Source organism: Chrysemys picta, chromosome 10, assembly GCF_011386835.1.
Source record: "Chrysemys picta bellii isolate R12L10 chromosome 10, ASM1138683v2, whole genome shotgun sequence".
NCBI lineage: Eukaryota > Metazoa > Chordata > Testudines > Emydidae > Chrysemys > Chrysemys picta.
The window spans coordinates 71,377,397-71,403,855 of record NC_088800.1 but is presented as its reverse complement, the minus strand read 5'-3'; the positions used below and the strand labels follow the sequence as shown (position 1 = coordinate 71,403,855).

The 26,459-nt window shown below is 44.5% G+C and overlaps 1 protein-coding gene across 4 annotated transcripts in view; it reads right to left on the bottom strand.

Annotated features, from left to right (window-relative positions):
• Positions 1-265: 265 nt before the first annotated feature.
• Positions 266-26,459, bottom strand: part of IQCK (IQ motif containing K) — a 105,451-nt gene continuing 79,257 nt past the window's right edge. For all 4 annotated transcript variants that reach the window (XM_008164615.4, XM_008164613.4, XM_005304756.5 and 1 more), the window contains one exon: positions 266-458. In XM_008164615.4, the coding sequence (XP_008162837.1) occupies positions 358-458 (101 nt within the window). In that variant the 3' untranslated portion in view covers positions 266-357. The remainder of the gene's footprint in view (positions 459-26,459) is intronic.

Below are 26,459 nucleotides of genomic sequence, written 5' to 3'. Positions count from 1 at the left end.
ACATGTCCGGGAAAATCCGGACGTATGGTAACCCTAATTTTACACCCAGATCTTGTATGGGCAGAACTGCCATTTATTTCAATGGGAGTTTTCTATCTAGCTGGAAACTTTTGCCTGAGTGTTTAGGACGGGGCATGAAACCTTTGGCCAAACTCAGCTCTTGTTATAAGTGGGCACAATTCCACTGATTTCATAGTGTTCACTTATGCCAGGGCTGAATTTTTGCCCATGGTGTGCTGAATGACTGCAGAACCAGGTCCTTATGTGGCCCATCTTGCTTTAATATGTGAAGTGTTGTACATCAAGCATGTAACTCTAGGAGAATTTCCAAATCAGATAACCAACCATACAAGAAACTCAGTCCATGAGCTCTGTATTTTGCGGTGTTGGTGAAACAAACAAAATCGGAACTCCAGAACGATCTGGTGTAGGTTCTTCTGAGTCTAATTTGCTTCCCACTGCAACCATATAAAAACAAAAATATTAAATGTTTAACTTTCTGCAACACACACAGGAACGGAAGTCATTTCTACATTTCTATTGTAAGCACACTGCCTGCATCCTAAACGAGTAACCAAACAATCATCATTTTTAGAAATGCATAGCATCTTTCCCTGAAAAAAATTCTGTCCTCAGATCCTCGTACACAATCCTCACTGACATTCATGGGCATTGTCCCATATGTAGGGACATTCAGGGGCATTGTCCCTATGTAACTGGGAGAGTTACATAGGGACAAGGCAGAATTTTTCTTCTAATTAGAAGTCATCAGGATTGTTCACTGGGGAGTCAAATAAAGTAAAAGCAGTTGAGGGTATGTCCACACTGCAGTTAAAATAAAAACCTGTGGCTGGCCAGTGCCAGCTGACTCCAGCTCGCAAGGCTTGGGCTAAGGGGCTGTTTAACTGTGCCATAGACATTTCAGCTCAGGTTGCAGCCTGGTCTCTAGGACCCTGCGAGGTCGGTGGGTCCCAAAGCTGGCCTCAGCAAAAACGTCTACATTAAACAGACCCTTAGCCTGAACCCCGTGAGCCCGATTCAGCTGGTACAGGCTAGCCACGGTTTTTATTTGCTGTGTAGACGTACTCTAGCTTTTATTTAAAAATTCTTCAAAGTCAAGAAACTCAAATGACAGATCAAGCCTTCGTGCTCACCAAATTTATCTGTTGTTTTCAATCACTAGGGACAACAGCAAGGTCAATAAAAAATAGTTTCCTCTGTGTCACAGTGCAAACAAGAATGTGATCCATGTGATATAGAACAGTCTGCCAAATTGGGGGGTGGGGGGAGGGAGAAAAAAAAAAAGCCAAACAAGGAGCACAGGGTTGCTTGCTGGAGTAAACAATCCTAAGTGAACAATCCCTTCCCCTCTTACCCCCCTGCCCCCACATATAATAGTAAAATGCTCCACCCTGTAGTGAGTGCTATAATGTAGATTATTGTAATAATTTTCTCTGTTGAGACAAGCAATCAGCCAAGTTCTGAGATATCCAATGTCTATATTGTGCTGTTCTTAAAGAAAACTTAACAGACTTTTTATACTATCCATTGCCTGCACTTCAGAAGGGGGCTGCAGAGTTCAGCTCTTCCAGCCAGAGGACAGTTATGCTGGGAAGCTTGCATGTAGGAAAGGAAAGGTAACGGTCCAGTATAACTTAACTACTCCAGTGAGAGGTGCAAAAAAAAAAAAAAAAAAAAAAAAAAAAAACCCACACAAACCCTCTGACATGTACAGATAGGTCTGGGCACAATGGGTCCATGTTCTAATTTAAACTTCCTGACTAAGTTTCCCCAGCCTGGAAGATCTCAGCTTGTGGGCAAACATACCAGAAAACTTTTGGAGGTGAGGAAACTCAGCACTTGGTAATGTTACACTCAAAAATAAGTTTTCTGAGAAACCCAAATATGGCTGAGATTGCAAGGTACACCACAGGCCCCACAGTGGAAAAGACAATGTTGGTACATGTGCAATGCCTGGTTGGTACAATACTTTCTTTTGATACATTACTTCTCTTAGTGGATGCTAAGTGTTAGGTAAAAAAGCAAGTCCTCACTCACCTCTCCAGCACCCGAGTTCGTGCGGAGTTGGTATGGGGCTCACAATCTGTCAGAGACCAGACACCAATTCGTTGATCAACGGGCTCACACTATCCTTAGCTTGAAAAGCTTCAGAGTAAGTGTGGCAAGTTTATTAGGGGTGAGCATCAATATTTATACACAGAAGTAAACAAAGTGATTAACAGATCATAATGGTCATGTATAATCAATCAAGATTCTACAGGATAAAACAGGTTAAAATGTAAATTCAAAAAGAGATAAGGGGAGATGGCTACTTAAGGGGAGGGGGGGTGTCATGAGTAGTTCGCAGGTCAGAGCTTTGATTAAAAGTTCAGACAGAGACATCAAGTCTGGGTTAAGTTTAAGCTCATCAAAAGTTCAGACTCAACATTCCTCCATTTGTAGCTTTGGGATAACTATTTACCAAAAGCTACACCCCATTTTAAGGAGCCAAGGGCCGCTTGGCAATTTCAGCCTGGGCCAACTCGAAGAGAGTAAGGCCCTTGGCTGAAGTAGGAAAAGAATAAACTGACCCACATGAGTCTATGAGGGAGAGGACACACTGAATACAGCAACACAGTATTGTAAGGATTACTATGGCCCCAACAATACCCACCAAGAGTTTTTTTTTTAACCCACCCAAATCCAGGCAGCCAATTCCATAAGGCTCCTCACCAATCATAAGGTGGCTGGCCAGAGGAGTAGTTCTTAGCCATTTCCCTTAGATGTTTGGTACGTTGAAAAGTGTCAGAGTAGGTGTCATTTACAAAAACACAGCATTCTTCATTTATGAGGGCGCAAGTTCCTCCCTGGGCTGCTAACATTATGTCTAAAGCCATTCGGTTTTGCAAAGCTAACTGGCGCAGCTGGGACATTTCCCCAGCCTGATTCTCAAATAGGGTCGCAGTTTCATTGGTTAAAGATTCTAGTAGTCCCTGTAGACGGATGACACCACCCCTCAAGCTAATGAGACCAGCCCACCGCTGCCACGACAAACCATCACGGATATTAATATCTCTGAAGGTTTCACGGATGTTACGAACGTGGGGAAAATGAGGGGGAGTGAGGGAGATGCGAGAAGGCGGTGTTAGCCACTCTAAATAACATGACCCTGCCCAATCAGGGGAGAGAAAGTAATAAGCTTTGGGCCCGCACACCCAGTATGTTCCATACAATGAGTTTCGGGTATTCCATTTCTCAAAGTAGGAGGTAACCCACCACCCGTTGGACCACTGTTCCCCTGGTAACGCAGAGGGGTCGTTGTGCGAACTGCAGAGGCACAATTTGGTAGTGGTGTTTTCAAAGGGCAGTGTAGTACTGCTTGAGCAGTTGTAGAAGGCAATCGTATGTCCCTTAGCAATTAGTTGGACACCCTCGTGATCTGAGCAGGGCTTCTTAAAAGCTGGCTCTGAAGGCCTGCCCACCCATGAAAAAGTTGGATCGGGGTGAGGGATCCACATATGGGATAAGTGGGATGCGCAAGGCTTGAAGCCAAGATTTTTACTAAAGGCGGTGCCATTAAATACATGTTGCATTTACTTGTTCCCACAAAAGTTGACCCCTTTTCTTTAACAAAACACAGTGATCCTGTCTGATTGGTTACCCTGAGATATCTGTTAATTGGCACTCCTGTTTTGTCCCATGTAAGATTGTGTTGGACTGGATCTTTTACTCTAGCCGGTGGCATCCAAGTCATATTAGCAGTGGTCAGGGGAATGGGTGCGAAGGGGAGTCCCTGTTCTGCATTTACTGGAAATTGAGTACATACCCAGCAATTACTTCTATTTCCTAAAATACGAGTTTTAACCTCGTGGGAATATCTAATAAAAGCATTATCTTCATAAGCAGAAAATAAACTAAAAAGGCATAATAAAAAACATACAGTTGTCAGAATAAAAGGTCCTCTCATTTTTTCCGAGTCAACTTAAGTCTGATGTCTGAAAGAGGTAAGCTGGTCCACTGGTCGGAGGCAGTGTCCTCAGTGGTGGCAAGAGCTGCTGGTCCGTCACTGTGGTCCACTACGGCTGGCTTGACGTGGGAGTGGTGGATCCAGGATTTGCGTCCTTCCAGGAACACTGCAGTCTGGGTTGTTAAAAGAACCTGGTGGGGTCCAGTAAACCTCGGCTGGAGGGTGTCGCCACGAACGAACTTTTTGGCCCAGACGAAGTCCCCTGGTTGGAACGGGTGGATCTGTTCTTCCAGCGGCACGGTCTGGGAAAACTGCGAGGCTTTCCAAAGGGTACTGAGGCGAGCCTGTAGGGAGAGAAACTGGCACGCGGTCATATAATCCCCTCCCAATAGTGAAACATCAGCACGTGGTAGCGCCCCGCCTTTGAAAGGGGGGTGTCCATAGAGCAGTTCAAAGGGGGATAATCCCAATACACGGGTTGGGCGAGTACGAAGGTGAAACAGGACCAAGGGAAGTACCTGAGGCCACTTTAATCCTGTTTCCTGACAGTATTTAGCCAATGTAAACTTAAGCTCCCTATTCATACGCTCAACTTTCCCGCTAGACTGAGGGTGGTAGGGTGTATGAAAGGAGTGTGAAATGCCCAGTCCTTGTTCTAAACGGCCAAGGACATGACCAGTAAAGTGAGGTCCGCGATCTGAGTCAAGCACGAGAGGGATGCCAAAACGGGGTACAATGTCTCTAAGGAGAATCTTCGCCACTGTGGCAGCAGTACAATTAGCAGTAGGAAAAGCTTCGACCCAGGAAGTCAGAGGGCAAACCAAAACAAGGAGGTGCTTTTTCCCAAAAGCCTTTGGCATATCTGCAAAGTCAATTTGAAGATGTTGAAATGGAGCAGCAGGCGGAGGTCTTCCACCCTTAATTTTTTTAAGAGGCGGAGCAGGTCCATTACACTGACATGTGCTGCATGCTTTCACTATTGACAGGCAGTAGGGTTGAATGCCTGGAGCATACCAAAAGCGAGCGATTGTGTCCACAAGGGCGTGCGTGCCGTAGTGACCCCCCTTATCATGGTGCCAGCGAACTGCCACGGGGTATGTGGAGCGAGGGAGGCAGGCTTGGCCATCCGGCATAAGCCAGGTCCCTTTGACCAGAGTGGCTCCGAGGCTCTCCCACGACTGTAGTTCAGCAGCGGGTACTGGTACAGGGTGCGGTGGAGTAAAGGAGGAGGCTGCAATAGCCAACGTGGGCATGGCTAAGGGTAAGATGGCAGCCGTCTTGGCGGAGGCGTCAGCCAGGGCATTCCCACGGGTGACGGGGCTATCATCTTTAGTATGGGCCCGGCAGTGAATTACAGCCAGGACCGAGGGTTCTTGGAGGGCGTCCAAAAGCTTGTGGATGAGGGGGAGGTGCTGAATGGGTTTACCGGCAGCTGTCTGGAAACCTCGAAACTTTCAGAGGTGGATGTGACAATGCACAACTCCAAAAGCATACTTGCTATCAGTAAAAATGGTAACGGTCTTACCAGCGGCCAACTGGCAAGCTCGGGCCAGGGCATAGAGTTCGGCGGCTTGGGCTCCCCAGTTGCCTGGCAGTGAGGCGGCCTCTTGAATGTCCCATTCAGAGGTGACTGCATAACCGGTGAAACGCTTGCCATCAACATAGAAGGAGCTTCCGTCCGAGAAGAGGATGCAATCAGGGTTGTCCAGTGGCACGTCAAACAGGTTGTCCCTTATCTGTAAGATGCTATAAACTACTTCCACACAGTCGTGCTGATCCTGGAGGACTGGCAGGTCAGGAAGCAAGGTAGCTGGATTAAGGGGCCCACACCTTTCAAAAATTAGGTTAGTGTCTTCTAAGAGTTCGGCCTCTAGCTGTTGCTGACGATGGGCCGAAAAGACTTGGGTTGTGCCCCTACGCAGAAGGGCTGACAAGGCATGAGAGGTCCAAACCGTGGTAAAATGACCCAGGGTCAGGCTCTTTGCCTTTGTGATCAGCAGGGCAGCTGCTGCCAGAGTCCGGGTGCAGGATGGGGTTCCCTGAGCGACAGGGTCGATCTGTTGAGAGTAAAAAGCAAGCGGGAAAAGGTGGGGCCCGCTCAGCTGGGTAAGGACGCCACTAGCAATTCCGCCCCTCTCGTGGACAAAAAGGTGAAAGGGTTTGCTGTAATTGGGGGGGGCGGAGAGACATGGAGGAGGCCACACTGTCCTTGAGTAACTGAAAGGCTTGGATTGTGTCCGGGGACCACTGCAAAGGGTCAGGAGCAAGGTTAGCAGTGAGTCGGTGGAGCGGTTTGCTTAACTCCCCGCAGGACGGTAACCAGGGGCGACAGAAGCCAATTAATCCTAAGAAACCTCGAAGTTGTTTCTTGGTGTTTGGCAGAGGGCAGTTTTGGATAGTCTTTATGCGGACTGGGTCCATTTGTCTTCCCTCTGGGGTTAACAGGAAGCCCAGATATCGGACCTTCTGTGAGACCCACTGAATCTTGTTAGGGTCTACCTTGTGGCCTCTGGTGTGTAGGTATAATAAAAGTGCCTTACCATCGATGCGGAGGGCAGCTTCTTCGCGATTACCTAATAGGATGTCATCTACGTATAGGACTAACGTGGATCCCTGCGGACTGGTGAAGCCTTCCAAGTTGTGGCGGAGGCATTGGCTGAAAATCGTGGGGCTGTCTCTGTAGCCTTGAGGAAGTCGTTGCCAGACATAACTTTGTCCCTCCCAGGTGAAACCAAAGAGATACTGAGAGTCTGGGTGCACAGGAATGCTGAAAAAGGCTGATTTTAAGTCAATAACAGTGAACCACTCAGCATCCCAGGGGATTTGGCTGATGATAGTAGCTGGATCAGGAACTACTGCATGAAGAGGGACCACATACTGATTAACAACCCGTAGATCCTGTACAAAGCGCCAACGAATAGGGTCTCCGTCCTTTTTAGGAGGCTTTTTGACAGGCAGTATAGGGGTGTTACAAGGAGTGCGCTGAGGGCGGACTAGCTTTTGTGCAATGAATCCCTCAATAATGGGGCGGATGCCCTCCCGGGCTTCCAACGACAGGGGGCATTGAGGGACTGATGGGGGGGGTTAAGGAGGGCTTCACTTGAATCCTTACTGGCTCTGCTGAAAGGAGCAGGCCAACATCAGTGTCAGAAATTCCCCAGAGGGTTAAAGGCAAGTCAGTGAGGTCAGGGGAGAGAGAGGGGGGGGTTTCCCAATTACCCTGAGTTGGGGCCGAATCTCCTAACACTGTCATCAATAATCCTACCCCTTCAGGAGTGCAGGTTAAAGTAGCCTCAAGCTTACAGAGTAAATCCCGGCCCATCAAAGGGATCGGACAAGCTGGGGGAAAAAGAAAACGGTGAGAAAAACATTTATCAGCATAAATAACATTTAGAGGCAAAGTGAGTCCCAGAGACTGTGGGTTGCCCTCCACCCCAGTTGCAGTTTTAACCTCAGAGGATAGCCAGGGAGAGGGAGCATGATTTAAAAGAGAGAAAGTAGCTCCAGTATCAATGAGGAAGGAGACAGGCAGTCCCTGGACTGAAAGGGTTAGACGAGGCTCTTTGCTGGGAGGGGAGAAAGTGAGGAAGGAGCCGGCTAAAGATATTAAGGAAATAAGACCATCACATTGTTTGCCTTCGCCCCCGGGGTACCGTCATTGAGGAGGCTGAGTTTGCTGCAGCTGCTGCTGTTGCCCGTAGTTGATCCAGGCCTGGGGAACGGGCTGAGCTGGTGGTGCAGGGGTGTATTCGTCCCTGGTGTAAGTATCTGCGGATGCGACTGGACCCTCTGGGCGTCCCCAGGGGAGGGGTATGCAACCGGCTGCATCTGCTTGATCTTTTGCCTAGTAATTACTCCTCCCGAGGTGTGCCCTTCCATTTCCCCCTTATCCCTCTGCAGAGATTCCGATCTGGAGTCCTGCAGATTCCCCTCTGCGCCCTGGAGAGAGTCCCCCTACGGAGGAATAGGGGCAGGTGCAGTGGGGACCAACTGACGAGTCAAAACACGCCGTGGTTTACACCCTTCATCGAAATAACATGGAGGGGGTTCACTCTCGGGAGAATACCTGACTGCCATAATTTTTAAAGATTTCCACAGCTCTGCTGCTGTGTCCCAACAAAACCAGTAACATAACTGTCCCGGATGGTCTTTTTCAATCTGGCTCCTTACTCCTCTTAAGGCAGCCTGTTCGAAAGAGCCATACGAAGGCCACCTCATCTCCGGGTTGGCCAATACCGCGGTATACCCAGTCCAATTCCTTACACACAGTGTGTACAACTTCCTCCTAGACATTCCTGTCTGTACTGGGAGTTTCCCTTCATTCCATAACTTATTTACAATCCCCAACGGACTCTCAAGAGGCACGCTAGTCCCTTGACCCATGGTGTCTGACAGGAGCCCTCCAACTGGCGTTTACCCTGCTGTCCAGTACACGACCCCTCAATATTGAATTGGCTGGGAGAAATCTCCCGTGGCGCCTGCCAATTCGTATATGAGTGGTCTGACCACTGGACAGAGGCACCGCACCAGAAGGAAATCCCGGACGAGCCCCCAAATTGTTAGGTAAAAAAGCAAGTCCTCACTCACCTCTCCAGCACCCGAGTTCGTGCGGAGTTGGTATGGGGCTCACAATCTGTCAGAGACCAGACACCAATTCGTTGATCAACGGGCTCACACTATCCTTAGCTTGAAAAGCTTCAGAGTAAGTGTGGCAAGTTTATTAGGGGTGAGCATCAATATTTATACACAGAAGTAAACAAAGTGATTAACAGATCATAATGGTCATGTATAATCAATCAAGATTCTACAGGATAAAACAGGTTAAAATGTAAATTCAAAAAGAGATAAGGGGAGATGGCTACTTAAGGGGAGGGGGGGTGTCATGAGTAGTTCGCAGGTCAGAGCTTTGATTAAAAGTTCAGACAGAGACATCAAGTCTGGGTTAAGTTTAAGCTCATCAAAAGTTCAGACTCAACACTAAGTAGAAAAATTAAACTGATTAACAATGTATTCCAAGTTACTATGATGAATGTAACAGTTTTGCACCACGTATGGAATATTCACTAATGAACATTTAATATTCCCAGAATACTATGAGGTTACTCTTTACAAATGTTTCCTCAGACTCAGAACCTTCCACATATTGTTCAACATTCAAGTGAAACAGGCTGGGTAAACAGGTATTTTAGAGGTGCCCAGTAGCAGCGCCGTGCTGTTCTATCACAGACCACGCTGTTTAGGCATGACATTTTCAAAGCTCATCACACTAAAACACAGAGCACAGGTTGTCAGCCTGAATTTGGATTTCAAAGAGTTACTTCAATAGCTTTAGACATTCTTTTGCTTCTAAGATGGGCAAAAATGGAAGCTTTCCTTGGGTTTCAGATGTATGGGAAGATCGGGAAAAATCCCTTTTGTTAAGCCTCTTCACTGGAAACAATTCGGAAAAATATATTTTTCAGGCAGCTAGTCCTCAAACTGCACTAACAACAATTAATATTTTGAAAAGAGTAGGCCAGCTCCTTGGCGGGTGTAAATCACCATAGCGCTCTTGTAGAGCGAGTGGAGTGGAGCAACAACGATTTACACTAGCTGAGGATCCAGCCCATTGTTCCCAGACAACCAAGGTATTTAAAGGAAATGCATCCTGTGAACACGACCTGCTTACAAGCATACCAATTATGTGCAGGATCTTGCTCCCACTGAAGTCAATGGGAGGCTTCCCATTGCATTCAATGGGAGCATGTTGAGCCCCCTTATCTGCTTTCTAGCTTTTTTACAAATTGTTTTAAAAACAAATTGTACTTCAGTTGTACAGGTCCATTTGGTCCGTCTGCTTCACAATGTAATGATGCTGGAACACATTCACAGTAGGGTGACCAGATGTCCCATTTTTAAAGGGACAATCCAATATTTAAGCTCTCGGGCAGGTGTCCCAACTTTTTCTTTAAAATATGCAAATTGTCCCGTATTTTCTATCTGATCGCCATCAGTATTGGTGCTGGGTCCTGCTGCTGGCCAGATCCCTGCTCACCAGCCACCCTCCCACCAGCAGTGGAGGGTGTGTGTGTGTGTCCAGTGGCTGACCATGGAGGTGGGTGTGCAAGGCTGGTGGCGGGGCAAAGATGCAGCATGTGGGGCTGGCCGCTCCCCTTGCTGGTCCATCAGTGCAGCCCCTGCTGAGTGCCTGCTTTCGGGGCCCCCCCCCCATCCCATTTCTGGCTGTGCGCTGCAAGCTGCAGTGGCTGGTGTGTGTGAGCAGGTGCCAGGCAGCGGCTGGCCATGTGTCGCATCTGTTGTCTACCCATCAGCCCTTTACGTGCTTCCCCTCTCACTGTCCTCTCCCAGCCCCATTGCGCCTCCATATCCCCCCCACCCCAACAGGGCATGTCCCGCTCCCAGCGCTGTGTGGAGAACCAGCCCCTGGTCGGAGCACTCAGCTCGCCAGCAGGCTCCTTCCTTCCCCCACTGCCTCTGGCTGGGGCACCCTGGGAAAGTCCAAGCCCTCCAGCTCAGGGTGCTGGCCAGGAGGTGCTCAGACCTGCATATGCCAAAGCCCCACACTGGCGGGGGAGGAGGAAGCGATTTCCAGCCTGTGCATGCCCTGAACGTGCAGGCTCCACAGCAGCCCTCAGGGCAGGGGCTTAGCACCATCGTCACCCCCCACCCTGGGTCCTTCCCCCAGGGAGCGCAGGGCTGCTCGATCCCCTAGGCACTCTCCCCTGCTGAGCCACCTCTCTGGCCAGGCTGCCCTTGAAGCCCCTGTAGTCAGGTTCCCTGGGCCCTGGATAACAACAAATCCTTAGGGCTTAACCCCTTCCTGCCCGCACTGACAGGAGGCATAACCCAGCTGCCTAGAGATGTTAGCTACCTTTTGACACTGCAGGCAGGCAGGAACAAGCTGCTTCCAGTCTGGGGGGAAGGGGCGGGAGAGAAGAGATGAGCTCTGCAAAAACGGCCTGATCATCCCTCCCCCTGCGGCTCCCATCCCACCCAGTGCTGAAAGGCTGCTGCTGGCCACATTCTGGTGTGAACCCTGGTAGAAAGCGGGGGGGGGGGGTGCAGACGAGGCAGCGCCAGGTACTAGGAGAGGTGGTTCCCTCCCAGGGGCCCAGCCAGGCATGGAGGGTGGAGAGTACCGGCCAGGGAAGATGAGGTTGGTCAGTCACCCCCCTTCTTCCCCCCTGCACGTGAGAGAGGTGTACGGGAGTGTGTGTGTGTGTGTGTGTGTGTGTGTGTGTGTGTGTGTGTGTGTGTGTGTGTGTCACCCCTCCCTGTGTGAACCCTAAAGCCTTAAAGATAAGAAGGTCAAAAAAAAAATCCAACTAGCAGTATTTCTTTTTAACAGGGGTTTAGTCAACTTGATGTTAATTTGAACGTTCATACTGCATAGTTCTCATTGATTACCATTGAACTCACTTGAAAACAAGTAATTTTACCAGGTGTCCTGTATTCAGCATAGGGAAATATGGTCACCCTAGTTCACAGACATCACAGAACTGCAATTCTATTGTGTTGGAGAGAGCAGGTTGCTCACTGGAGAGGTTTTTTTGGGAATTGCAGGGGAGGGAAGGGGGAAGTTCTGGACATATTTCCCCAGGGTAAACTGCAAGAGAATGCCAGTTCTGTAGTGGCTATGATGGCTGTGCACAGATGTCACTCATTATGTCTGGAAAAACAAAAGGAATGAGAAAATGGGGTTGCCCAGCTCTGTTCAAACAGGCAATGAAAAAAATTATATATATATTGCAAAAGTCTGAGGTACCACCCACAAAGCCGACCCTCGTGGAACGGGCTCCAACTAAAGGCAATAACACAACTCCAAAAGGCTTCCGTGCCAAAGGAGGTGTGAAAGGCAGCCTTGGAAACATAGAGCAGCTAGTTTAAGAAATGTAGTTACACCAACACTAGTGAAATCTTACTTCTGAGACAGGGATCCTTTTTGTGTTCTGTGTTTGTACATAATAGTTTCCTAGTCCCTGACTGGGGCTACCATAATACAAGTAATAAATAAAAAAAGGAAACCTAAGATTCTTATTCTTAAGTAAGTTTCTAGCCATCATGGTTGAAAAGGAGAGCTTGAAAATGTGACATGAATGTAATCTAAAAGCTCAGACTGCAGCGGACAAAGAAAATCTCAAATCATAAAATTAAATTTCATAATTAAGACGATCTCAATTTTTTAAGGCTTGACTTGTGATTTTTGAGTGTTTGGGGTTGGTAGCACTGGTAATACCGCTCAATATTTACTCCCATTTTTTAAGGGTTTCATATCTTCAGTATTTCAAAATCACATTTGTTACAGTTTTAAATTGTTATGACATTTTTGAGTTGTCAGAACTGGATTTCTATCTTTTTACTGATTAATAAAGGCCTGTATTTTAAAGATTATATATCAGAACCTCTTTAATCCCCACAGTACTAAGGCATTGTCTAATTCATGCAATCCTGCTCCACCAGTAATGGAAGTCAGTTAGAAATTCTGCAATTGACTTGGATGGGAGCAGAAGCAGGCTTTGAATGAGCAAGTTTAGCAGTACTTGGTACTGAGCTACATAATAAACATGGTTATGTATTAGTATGGCTACTGTTATGTTCTTAGAACTGTGGGTCATTTTACATACTGTACCACCTATGAGCTGCAATACTTACACACAGATGGCAAGGCAAGGACTGACTTTGAATTTGTTAGGTGCCCACTGAAACATGTAAAGCCAAAGGGGGAAATTCAAAGCACTCAGTGGAGTTTTGTAGCTGCAAAACTCTGAGAACTGCCTGGTTAAAACTTCAGGGTTACTATTAACATTTGTGCCCTATTTAGTTATGCATTAAGTTCATACAACTTTACCACCTATAGGAGACAAAGGAGGTCGTTTTTCATGGGCAATCCTAGCACACAAATTCTGAGTCAAGACTGAAATGTTCTGATTGAAGATTTGGTTGTTTCAGTAAAACCATGAACAAGGTTTGACCTACTTCATACACTACGGGACGGTTTTATGGCCTGCAGCGTGCAGGGGGTCAGACCAGATGATCATAATGGTCCCTTCTGACCTTAGAGTCTATGAATCTATCTATGAAACTACTTCACAGTATAACTGGTGTTTGACAATATCCTAGGAATACAAAAGGTTTGCACACCCATACCCTTGATTTTGGTGTAAATCATAGGGAATCAGAGAATTACTTTCAAATGTTTCAGTTGTTAACTGTGATATGGAAAAATGCCACAGATTTGACAGACTGTGGTACAATAAGACTATAAGAAAATTAAGTCCCATTAAAGAAAAGCTATTTGGTCTAGCTTATTAGCAGGGGCTTAGTATAAAATATATATAGAACGGAATATCATCCTAGCATCCCAGTGAAATGCCAAAGCAGCCTGGACATGAAATTGGAGCTGCTAGCAGTCATGCTGGAACAAGACTTGGTTTTTAAAGAGACAGTGACTTTTTTAAATGTTTATTTTTTAGCTCCTTGCTCTTAGAAGTCTCCAGCTAGCCTACTACTGGTAAAACCTTTCGCTTCAAGAGATCCTCAACCAACAGCGATAGGAAACTGATACGGTGAAGGAAACATTCTATAAGCTAGAAGTTAGGCCCACAGATATGCCACTTATTTATGAATCCAAAGCAGCACCTCCTGTTGAGCACTCCAACGGCGATGATTCAGCACAACATATATGTAAAAGGAGTAGTAGGATGATGAATCTTTGTGCCAACTCTTCTCTGAGCCAGTAAAAGAGTTTGTAACGTGCTTATACTTGGCTTAAAGACTGTTTAGTCTTATATCTATGTGTTCGCAGCTCTCCCGTCTGCATAAAACCACCTCCACAAGCGGAAAAAGCTATGTCAGCTGGAGATTTTCTCATGCCAACGTAGCACTGTGCAGATAAAGGGCTTATGCTGCTGACGGGGGTGGTTTTTTCACACACCCCTGAGCGACATAAATTATGCCGACACAGACTGTAGTGTAGTGACATAGAAACTGGTTTAAGCTAATACAGGGCCTGACCAACAATGCTAGGTGCTGAATACCCTCAATGGTCTGTGACAGCAATGGGAGTGGGGTACTTGGCACCTCACAGGACTCCCGCACACCATTTGCACAGGTAGAATCATTATTTAAAAGCAGTTTGCAGCCCAGTCTGCTTTAAGGCAACTAGATTTACTCCAAATGTTTCTGGAATTCCATTCCATTCCTATGCATCAGGCTTGCCCTGGGCCTTCATTCCTTTAAGCAACACAAACAATTTAAGGGAAATTGACTTCTCCACCTAGGGTCAAGCCTACAACTATTTAAGGGACCCAGATCTGATACATAGATACACCCTACTATAGAAACTAGCTGACAATGGCTGAAAATTTTGAAATATATGAATTAGCTGGCTACTGTTCTCCACCGATGTAGCCTGAAGAAACAGTAAAATATATGAAGTACAGCAGATTTTTTCAGGTTTTCTTAAGAGAATTTCTCAAAACCAGTCACTTTTCCATACACAGCATTGAGTTTCCCTTAATCGTTTTTAATGTGTGCATTTCAGAGGTTATTTTAGGAGAGGGCCCATTGATTTTAGATTTGGCTTCTAACAAAAACAGCAAGAACAGTCTTCCAACATTCTTGCATTTTGGACAGTATCTTTACAATTCAAAGTCTACAAGCAGCAACACATCCATAAACATGTTGGAAGAAAAGGACCAGATGAACAGTTTAAAGTGAGGGAGAATGGAACAAATCGAATCATGCATAATGATGAGACTGTAACAATTCCTAATCACATCCCATTATCCTCTCACAGAGGAACTGGTGACCTGAGATCAGCACTCCCTACTGCTCAGAAAGAAACCCACAGCAAGAGAATAGATTTGTTTCTGGAAAACTAACACGCAATAGCCAAAACACAAACCTAAACAGGTAGGATGAAAATCTAGGCAAAGAGGAGACTGGACAGAGAGAAGAAAAAAATCCAGAACAAAGGCAGTCTGAGCACCTGAGCAATATAGATCGGTTGTGTCTATAAAATGGGGAAGAAAAAACAGGAGAGAGTCTGGAAATGGAGGGGAGGTGAAAAGGGAGGGATGCAGGCCAGCAAGGGAGAGTTGGACAGAATTGGGAAGGGGTGGGGGAAATGGGGTGTGCTACTACAATAAATGGTGCAACAGCGGGACTTCTGCAACTGGAGAGAATGGAAGGGAGCCAACTTGGGCAGAAAACAGGAGTGTCCCTTTACCAGGTCTGCTGATGAGGTTTCACGGAAACTGCATTTACACCTGTGAGACAACCATACTGCTGAAATTTCTACTACATAGAAAATATGCCAGCCCCTCTCCAGTCCCTATTTATACTCTCAGGCACAAGATACATGAGCAGGCACAAGCATCACCCACTGCTCATTAACCACAGTGCAAAATGTGGGCCCTAGCACCAAGTGGAATTTAGCAGCTAGCAATATTCAGTATTCTCTGTAATGCACCATGCACATCGCTGCTACTCTATAAATAACATGGCAAAGCTCTACAGTAGTTTGTGGCCTGTCGAAGCATGAACACTACCAAAGCTCTGCATTTGATAATCACTACGTTATCCCTTCTTCCCACCCACATTTTACATCCTGCCAAACACATTAAGAAGAGTTCTGGAAATGCACATTGGAATATTTCAACTATTTATTGAATCAAAAGGAAATCGTTGATTTTGGGGGTTTTTTAATTGGTTTACATTTTGTAAAACAGGATTCAGTGTTGTAAAACCATTTACTGCTTGTGGAGTCCAGGAAAGTATTGAAGAATTTTTTTAATTGGTAATTTGCACTTTTTTGCTTTATTATCATTTATGAAGGTGGCCATAAAGGGTGGTGCTGGTAGTTTTATTTTATTTTCCTGCTTGTTTTTTTACTGTTCAAATATCAGGAGTGTCAAGTCTAGTTTTGTTGCAGGCTTTGGTGGAGGTATTAAATGACTACTGTGGGCCCTTATACCTTAACTGAAGAGGCAGGGGTGTTCAGCTTTTCCCCCCCAAGTGTTTATACACACTGGAGCGAGGTTAACAAAAAGGAGCTAAAGCAAAAACCCTAAATGATCAAAAAAATCCCAACCTCTTTCCCTTTCAACTGTTTTGCTTGTATTTTGCATGTTGCAATTTCACTAGTGCTCTGGTCACTAGTCTTCCAGAGAAGACATGCAAAAAATGAGAACACTCCCTCACCACTAGCATCCTCCCCCCACTTTTTTTTTTTAAATTGTATTTATTTCAGCCTTCTCTCTGCATCAAAAAAATGCACAAGCTCTTTTTTCCCTTTGCAGGTCAACATTAAGAAACCATCAAGGACCACTGCCAAGGTTGCAGAATGACACGTAGCCTCGAGCAAAGACACTGGGGGAAAAATAGAATGTTTGTATCGGACAGCTACTTCGTGCACTCGGTAGCTGCAATATTACTCTGACTCTATACTACTGTACTCAGGGGATCACATGTCTAGCTGTCGTCTATCTGAGCACTGACACAACCAATCTAAACTATCACCTTTAATTTTTTCCAGCCATGACTAATGTAAACTTGCAAGGGGTTTAGCTTTCCAAAGACATCTGACTCAGGGGTGTGGACCAATTCAGCAGAATACACATCAGGAGTCTTATGACTTTTATCACATTCTCAGCTGTTACTGCCAAGATTAAACTTTCTAACCATCTCAAGCATTTTGAATTAGCTTGATGTAAACACCACATACACAGCGATCAAAACTGCTTTGTTCTTGGATTATTCTTGTGTGTCAAAGAGGTTTGTAAGGCTTTTTTGGTCTAATGTAAAAGCTTGCAAATTTTGCTGATTTTTTCATTGCAAACGATTGTTTTTATGAAGCCCATTTTAAACAATTCTGTATTTTAAAAATCAAGGGTCATCCAGGCTCTCTCTTTTGCCAATGCAGGACTGAGATCTACACATTTTAATATATTCAGTCTTGTTTAAAGTGTCCCAAACTAGGCCGCCCTTCCACTATTCCCCAGTGTAATGATCCAATCCTGCAAACATGGTGTAAATGGCTCCGTTAACACTGATCAATCTAGGCACATGAATAAGCTCATATTCCTACTTGTGTGCAGCTTTGGGAGTCTGGAAGTTTTTTCAGCATAAATTATTTTCCCTTTATGAATTTCGCTGATTTCTCTTACCCCCACCCACCCACTCACCCACATACCACACTCAGCAAACCTTCTCTATCCTTTGTATTTACACCCTTCAACCACGTGCAGACATATGTCCTCCTTTCTTGTCTTAGCATCTGCAGATATATTTAATTTTGCAAATCTCTCCTCGTAATTCAGTGCAGCTGCACCAGAGCTTTGTAAAGAGTGACGATTACTTCTCTGGTCTGTGACATAATGCAGATTCAAATTACGGTGCTCTTTGCTGTTGCCACATCCTGGTGCAAACATCTAATTTGCTGCCTATCACCCCAAACTAGGGCACATTCAGGTTCGCTACTTTCAAGGTTTCTCCCTTCCCTGGAATGTCTGTATTCCTAGTCTCCCACCAACAACAAATGGTGTAGCTTGCATTTTCCCAAGAATTTCATTTTATTATTTTCTGCCCAAGTTCCTAACCTCCCTAGGTCCCTTTGTATTATTTGTCTGTTCCCATTGGTGTTTGCAGTTCATGCCAATTTAATATCACCTGTGCATTTCATTGCTGTGTTGTTAACCACATCTTCCAGATTAATGAATTAATTAAGATCACAATCACCAGTCCCTGAAGTACCATGAGAGATATTTCCTCCCAATGGTAAAATGCAGCGTATCCTATTATCCTCTGTTTCCCGATAGTTGCCTTAAAGACATTTCTTTTAAAATATCTCAATACAGAAAAGTAACGAGGCAGAAGAAAGCAACTATTTCTGCTTATATTAATGCAGCTGCACTCTCCAAAGAGAAATACACATGAAACCAAGTTGCACATAAAGGAACATTCTGTTCTGTGTCTAAAAAGCAGGAAGTTACCTGCTGTGCAGGTAGCTTTGTCACACATTGAGAGGCATCAGCATATAAAGTGATCTCACCTAGCTAACATATTTGATTCATTTGTTTTAGCTGCTGGTTTCATAGCTGATTAAAAAATGTTCACAGATGAAATAAATATATTATTTCTTCTAATATTCCCCACCCCCAAAAAATGCTTTTTTGTGATATTTTACAAACCAAGAAGAGGAGGAAGGAAAGAGAGCAAGTGGAAAAAACCAAGAAAGGCGTTTAAGATACAAATTGCTACACCTGGTACAGAGAACCAGTTGTTTTTCCAAAAGCACACCAGCACAACAGACAAGAATGTCAGCATGGTATATTGCATACGCAAGTGATTAATAAAGGCTTTAGACAGTTCCAAAAATAAAGACCAAATGTCTTTAAAATCCTTACATTGCACAACACATACTTGGTCATTTCCAATACTGTCACAGCTATGCTGCTCCTTCTCAGTACATTGCTCAGGTTTTATGAGGCTCAGGAGCAGCTTGTTCCTAGCCCTGGCATAGGTGCACAAGAGGGGAACAGATAAGGAACCTTAATCTCTTGGACCTTCTTGCATAGGAGCAGCCACAGCTGCAGTCCCTGCACTCCCAACCTCTTCCCCTGCACCAGCCACTGGAACTCAAACTGGTACAGAGCACCTCTGTACCACCGCAATGAAGATCTGGGCTTTAAAAATACAATCTGGTCTTCAACCAAATCTCAGGACCTGTATGAAAGAACATTATCCCTTGGGTATAAAAAACATGACAGGAACTAAGAGCACTTACCAGGTAGAAAACAGGAAGATGCAGCAAACCATAGCCAGTTGTAAAATGGCTACCTTATGGCTACAGTTGTTTGGCTCTGGCAAAATGGAAAGGGCTAGCCCCAGGAAGGCATGCTGGGGGAAAAGGAAATCACAAAGGATGGTGCTGTCTCTGTGTTACATCCCACCAGTTTTAATCACAGATAACATGAAGGCAGCTATAGATTTAGTACACCTGTTTAACTAGGCTCCAATTAAAAGAATTTCAGCTATCTGAGTAATGAAGTCAGCAGGGGACAATGTTTTCAAAGGAAGCAGAAGCCCAGCTGCTGCTGTCCCATCCTCTCAGGAGACTTTTATGTTTTGCTAAATAGAAAGTAATCAAAAATCTCCCCAAAACACATCTGCAGACTTCAGGGGTGTTGCAGCTAAACAGAAGTTGGTTGGTCAAGGGCTTTTTCCTTTGAAAAATTTCACCCTTTTTTTTTCTTCATTTTATATTGAATCATTTATTTGAAATTTTTGGGGTTGTCATTCCAAAACTGAAATATTTTTGGATTTCAGAAACCATTTTTTTTTTGGGCTGAGAAACCAAATTTTTGTCACAAAAACAGATATGGAAAAATGTTGACTAGTTCTAATCTGAATTCAAATCCTACCCCTGATTCACCCTCAAGACTCAAACCCATATCCTAGTCTACTCCTAATCCAGACTTGAATGCAACTCTGTGGCCCCCTCTAATTTATTATTATTTATATTATTGTAGCACCTAGAAACCAGGGTGCTATTGGGCTAGGTGTTGTACAAAATTAAAGTATTTACAGTAATTTTCACTAACAAGGTGACACTTTGTTCTCCACAAGGAGCTATCAGGTTGTCCTCTTGACCACTAGGGAAGTTCTCTATACCCAGCATTTTAGAAGGAAAATAGTGTCTCAGAATTAAAGACCAACTGAAGTTTATTCAAGTCCCTACCTTGGATTGTGAGGGCACTGTAGCATGACAGTACAGCATACACCCCTCACAATAATCCTCAGTCCAGTGAAACACCACTATTTTCTACAGTCACTTTCATGCAATGCTTTCACACTAACTGCATCCCAAAACACTTTGCAGAGTTAAATAACAGAAACAGCGAGCAAGTCAATATAAAACGGAGGGAGAGAGAAATTAAAACAGTACAGACAAGGAAGAAAAGAGATGTTTTCTAATGAGATCTGAAATAGATGGAGAGTCAGTGGAGAAATATGGGATGATTGTTCCAGATGGCAGGAGCTGCAGAGAAAGCTTTTGGACTCAAAGCAAAGAGATTGTATGAAAGGTCAGCAAGGAAGCTGGCACTAGATCAGTAGAGGTAACAGGGAGCAGAGCGGGCGGAAACAAGGAGCAAAATTCAGAGGTGATGTGTAAAGTAAGTGAAGATTAGACTCACTTGCACCCATTTACCAATCTGTGAGTAAAAGTGTGAGAGTAAGGTATATGGACACATATGTTAAGGTAGGCTTACTTTAACATTTGCATCCTTATGCCCTCTTGGTAACTGCTACATGCCTTTCTTTCGGCTCCTCAGCACGTGAGTTATATTCATGTTGACTCCTTTAGATTTAGTGGGCCAATTTCAGAGGTCATTTGTAAGGGGATGTAAATTACCATTGGAAAGTGGGTGTGGGTGTGAGTGGGTGTAACTAAAAAAGTAAGTTTGGGGGAGTCAAGGAATTCTATCCTGGTAAAACCATACATGTGTGGTGGGGGAAAGAAGAGATGGCAGGGCTGGATTAACACATAAGCACTCTAGGAAGAACCACTGGGTGGGGAATTAAGGAGTCAGATTGCACCTACCCCTGGAATCAAGTGATTACATCATAATCTACGCTTTAATTAAAAAAAAACACCCTGAGTTTCTAGCCCTTGCGGTTGTGAAGAAAAACTTGAAAACATTAACTGAGTATAATTAATGCAGTGACAACTTCCTGAGTCTGCAGACAGCCTGAAATGATAGCTCAGGAAGTCACTGTCTCTGGGATGGGACATACCACCTACAGTCCAAGTGTGGGTAGACAGTGTTGGGATGGAGCCCAAGAGTGGGGAGAGAGCAGACTGCCTTAATCCAAGCCTGGGAATTGGTAAATTATGCCAATTTAGTTTCCTCTAGATCAGGGGTCGGCAACCTTTCAGAAGTGGTGTGCCGAGTCTTCATTTATTCACTCTAATTTAAAGTTTTGCATGCCAGTAATACATTTTAACATTTTTAGAAGGTCTCTTTCTATAAGCCTATAATATATAACTAAACTATTGCTGTGTAAGGTTTTTAAAATGTTTACGAAGCTTCATTTAAAATTAAATTAAAATGCAGAGCCCCCCGGACCGGTGGCCAGGACCCGGGCAGTGTGAGTGCCACTGAAAATCAGCTTGCATGCCGTCTTTGGCACACGTGCCATAGGTTGCCTACCCCTGCTCTAGATTTATCCCAAAGGCATGTGATAGGCTGGAGAAAGCCCATTTAGAGTTTTTACAATAAAGAAGAATAATTTGGAGGTGGAACTTGCAGTACATGAGGAGCCAGGGACAAACGTGAAATCCTTTCTCAGGGATTGATTCTGCTCCCACTGTAGCCAATTAAAAAGCTACCATAGACTTCAGGGTAAGGGCTGGCACCTAAACTCCAGATACAGATGCCTAAATTCCAGATTTAGGCATCACTGTGGTCCACAAAACCTGCTCTCAGCGGCTGCTCAATTCTGTAGGTGCCTACATTTTGCTGTAAAAGTTCCTGCCTCTGGCCATGCGCACTGCTGCCTCACTCCAGCTAATCAGATGCCTATTTCACGTCTAAGCCCCAGTGCACTCCTCAAACCAGGGGAAGATTGCGGGGGTCATGCCTATCTCGTCTGAGGGCCCAATCCAGTAGGCATGCTCTGATCACCCACCAAACTGGGCCCCATTCAAAATCTACCCAGAGGAGGAACCACGTCCCTTATAACTTTTAACCCAGTGGTTAGAGCACTCATCTGAAAGATGGGAGAGCCAGGTCCAATTCCCCCTTCTGTTTGATGGGGAGAAAGGATTTGAACAGGGAGTTTCTCCCACCTCTCAGGGGAGTGAGTGACCTAATTATTGGGGCTACAAAATAGTCTCATGTGGGCTCCCTCAATCTCATCTGTTGAAGCTGTTCCACCTTGGATAAATACTTAAATGTCACTGGGCCAGACAGTGAGATCAACTCTCTAGCCGGGGGGTTAGGGTGCCCACTGGGGATGTGAGAGACCCCAGGTCCAGACCCCCGATCTAATCACTCCTCAACTATTTATCCAAAATGTGACAGTTTCAACAGCAGAGCCATTGATGGAGCCCCATATCAGACTATCTCAAAGCCCAGTGGTTAGGGCACTCTCAAGAAGTGGGAGACCACTGTTCAAATCCTTCGCCCCCGCAGCAGAGGGGGAAATTGAGCCTGGGTCTTCCACATCCCAAGTAAGTATCCTAACCACTGGGCTAGAAGTTATAAGGGAGGTGACACCTACTCCTCATTTGCCAGCGTTTCCTATAAGAACTATTTAGGTGCCTAAGCCACCTGATTCCAGGAATGGGGATTGCAAGAGGTCCAGCTGTGGAGTGCAAGTAGATAAACCCAGACTAAGGCCTGGTCTACACTGGGTAATTAGGTCATCATAATTACATTGCTCAGGGGTTTGAAAAATCCATACCCCTGAGCAGCATAGTTAAGATGACATAAGTCCCCATGTAGACAGTGCTAGGCTGACAGAAGAATTCTTCTGTTAACCTAGCTACTGCCTCTTGGGGAGATGGATTACCTATGCCGACAGGGTGTAGGTCAGTGGTTCTCAAACTATTGTACTGGTGACCCCTTTTACACAGCAAGCCTCTGAGTGCAACCCCCCTTGTAAATTAAAAACACTTGTTTATATATTTAATACCATTATAAATGCTGGAGGCACAGCGGGGTTTGGGGCGGAGGCTGACAGTTCGTGACCTCCCCATGTAATAACCTCGCAACCCCGAGGGGTCCCAACCCCCAGTTTGAGAACCCCTGGTGTAGGTAGTGTCCATACTCAAGTGCTACAGCGGCACAGCTGTGCTGATCTTGTAGACAAGCTCTTAGGACCTGAACTCAGAGAGAGGGGTGAGGCTTAGGACACAGCCCTCTCATTGGCATCTCCCATTGGCTAGCGTGTTAGCTTTTGTGGATCCCATTGTTAGGTGCCTATCTCTCCTCATTCATTATATACGGAGCCTAGTGCTTAATCCAGGCTTTGTGGATCTCATTGTTGTTCCAGTGATTTACTAGGGCCTAGAAGTAAAACAACATTCAGTGTTGCAATGTCTAATTCCCTTTGTGGATCCAGACCTCCTTCCTTACTCAGGCAAACTCTCACCGGGGTTTTGCCCCAGTAAGGATTGAATAAAAAGAATTTCAGTATTTGGCCAAATGATAATTAATGTGTTTTAAATTATTTCCCTGAAATCTTCCTTTAATTTCCGTAACTCTATTTCCTTTGAAAACAGAATAAATAAGAACACATTTTAAAATGTTAAATTATGTTAAATTATACAAATGGTTAAATTCATAACCCCGTGCTTACTTTTTTGATACATTCATTGGGACAGATGCCAAGAAAACATAAATATAGCTTGTAAATGTAAATATTTGTCCAATGGGTCCTCCTGAAATCAAGTTTATATTGCATGTACTGATAGATACTACACAACAAAATCGGATGTTTAGCTCACACTACAGATTATTTGGCAGATATTTTGATGGAAGGTATGCTGATCATTCTAGTAGTGTCAACCGAATCACATTACTGCCTGAGTTAGCATTTCTAAAAGCTATTCTACAGCTTGCAGTTTTAAAAGCTATTTTCTTTATCATTAGTTTTTCAACACTGTTTGCAACACTAAATAAATAACAAGGTTAAAAATACAATATTTCAATGAATCTTTATTGTAATGTAGCAAATAAACATTTATTATGAATTTAAATGTAGTTATAGAATATTAAAGTTGTTTTTTTTTCTTATTGTGAAATGCAATCCTTTATTTGTGCCATCCAAGTTTTTGTCACTACAAATGCCGTGTCCTGGTCTACATACAAAGTGCACTGGTTTAAATAAGTGGTGATGTTGCAATGATTTAGTTAAACTAGTACACCTTTGTGCTTGTACATGGATATATTGGTTTAACTGGCCCTGTTAAGTACTTGCAGGTGCAATTAAATAACCTGGGCAAGCTAAACTGATGTAAGCCAGGTTTCAATCGATAAAAGACTGTTCACACACAAAGTTGCACCAGTTTAAGTAAAACAGTGCAAAATCACAGCTTTCATTAAACCAGTGCAACTATTGTGTGTAGACCTGGGCTGTGATTTCCTTAACCTAAACATAATGAATTCAATACGTGGAAAGATGGATAAAGGTGCTAAAAGGAATAAAGGAGAAAACTTTTCGTCCTGAAATAATTGGCAGAGTTATTCTTCATATCTTCATGAACTCAAACTGGAACGGGTGCAGAGAAGGGCGACTAGGATGATCAGAGGAATGGAAAACCTGTCGTATGAAAGGAGACTAGAGGAGCTTGGTTGTTTAGTCTGACAAAGCGAAGGCTGAGGGGGGATATGATTGCTATCTTTAAATATATCAGAGGGATAAATACAAGGGAGGGAGAGGAACTATTCCAGCTTAGTACTAATGTGGACACGAGAACGAATGGATATAAACTGGCCGTGGGGAAGTTCAGGCTTGAAATTAGACGAAGGTTTCTGACCGTCAGAGGGGTGAAATATTGGAACGGCCTTCCGAGGGAAACGGTGAGGGCGACGGACCTGTCTGGTTTTAAGATTAAGTTAGATAAGTTTATGGAGGGAATGGTTTAATGGTAAAACATAGTAGCCAAGGAAAACCAAGCAATGGTACGTAAATAGTATAATGGCCAACAGGGGTCAGACTAGAGACTCTTGCCTACATGCTCGGGGTCTTACTGATCGCCATATTTGGGGTCGGGAAGGAATTTTCCTCCAGGGTAAATTGGCTGAGCCTCTGGAGGTTTTTCGCCTTCCTCCGCAGCATGGGGCAGGGATCACTAGCAGGAGGGTCTCTGCCGATTGAAGTCACTAAAACACAGGATTGGGGACTTCAACGGCAGAGTCCAGGGAAGGGTTTTGTGGCCTGCAGCATGCAGGGGGTCAGACCAGATGATCATAATGGTCCCTTCTGACCTTAAAGTCTATGAGTCTATGAGTATCTTCTCTCCATATCTACCCCAAATTAGTTTAAATGTAGATAACGGAAATGTTTCCACTTCTTCAGTACGAAAGCAGCTCTTTGATTGAATCTAATTGCCACAGCACGCAATCCAGTTCTCTTACTTTTCATTGTATACAACCCTTCAGATCATAGGTGCTGGAACTAGGGGTGCTGCTGCACCTCCGGCTTGAAACGGTTTCCATTATATACAGCGTTTACAATTTGGTTCAATGGCCATCACTATAAAAATTCTTCCAGCACCCCTGCTTCAGGTCCATATTCTCAGAGTCCTCATCTTGGCCTCTGAAATTTTCATCTCTACTTTTTCACGTCTAAGATTTTGCATGCCTGAAACTCTGACTTCTGCATGCATCCTATGGTTGTGCATATAAACTGGGTAGACATGGTATAAACTGGTAGCTATGCTATTTGCATGTGCAAACACAGGCTGCATTCACAACTCCATGGTTTTATATGCATGAAAATCAAAAGTGACAAATAATGGGCACCATTTTATGGGTTGCTTTTGAAAATGTGGTCCTCAAACAATGTTGTCATGATGTATTGCTAGCAAGGCAGTTGGGTAGAACAGTTTCAATCACATAGGAAGTTTTCTCTTATTCATCTGACTGAGGATGCAAGGTTGTCTGTCATTACAAAACCTAAACCTAATTTCCCCAATACTAATTTTCCCTTACTGTTACTCACACCTTCTTGTCAACTGTCTGAAATGAGCCACTTTCATTACCACTTCAAAAGTTATTTTCCCTCCCTTGATATCCTGCTGTCAATGGAATTGTCTCATTAGACTGACCTCACACTTGGTAAGGCAACTCACATCTGTTCATGTATTTATTCCTGCTCCTGTATTTTCCACTCCATGCATCTGATGAAGTGGAAAATACAGGAAATTATTTAATTGCACCTGCAAGTACTTAACAGGGCCAGTTAAACCAATATATCCATGTACAAGCACAAAGGTGTACTAGTTTAACTAAATCATTGCAACATCACCGCTTATTTCTAGCTCACAAAAGCTTATGCCCAAATAAATTTGTTAGTCTCTAAGGTGCCACAAGGACTCCTCATTGTTTTTGTGATTCTTAAGATTCTCCCCTTTTCAAAGACCTCATTTCACAGTGACCTAAAAGGACAGCTGAACATGCCCATTAATACCAGAGCTCCTAACTGACAGAGGCCTCACCCAAGAGAACCATAAAGTATTTCCTCCCCAGGGGCTGATCACACTCTTTTTGCCGTATTTTCAGTCCCCACTGGCCTAAGAAGCAAAGGAGTATGTTACATGGTAGCATGCTGTGATATTGACATACCAGCCTTCTGTTTTTGTCTTTACAGTATATTAACTTTGAAAGATTAAGGCTGGGTCTACATGACAGACTTACGTTGGTATAATTATGTTGCTCAGGGGAGTGGAAAAGCCACACCCTGAGCAACACAGTTATAT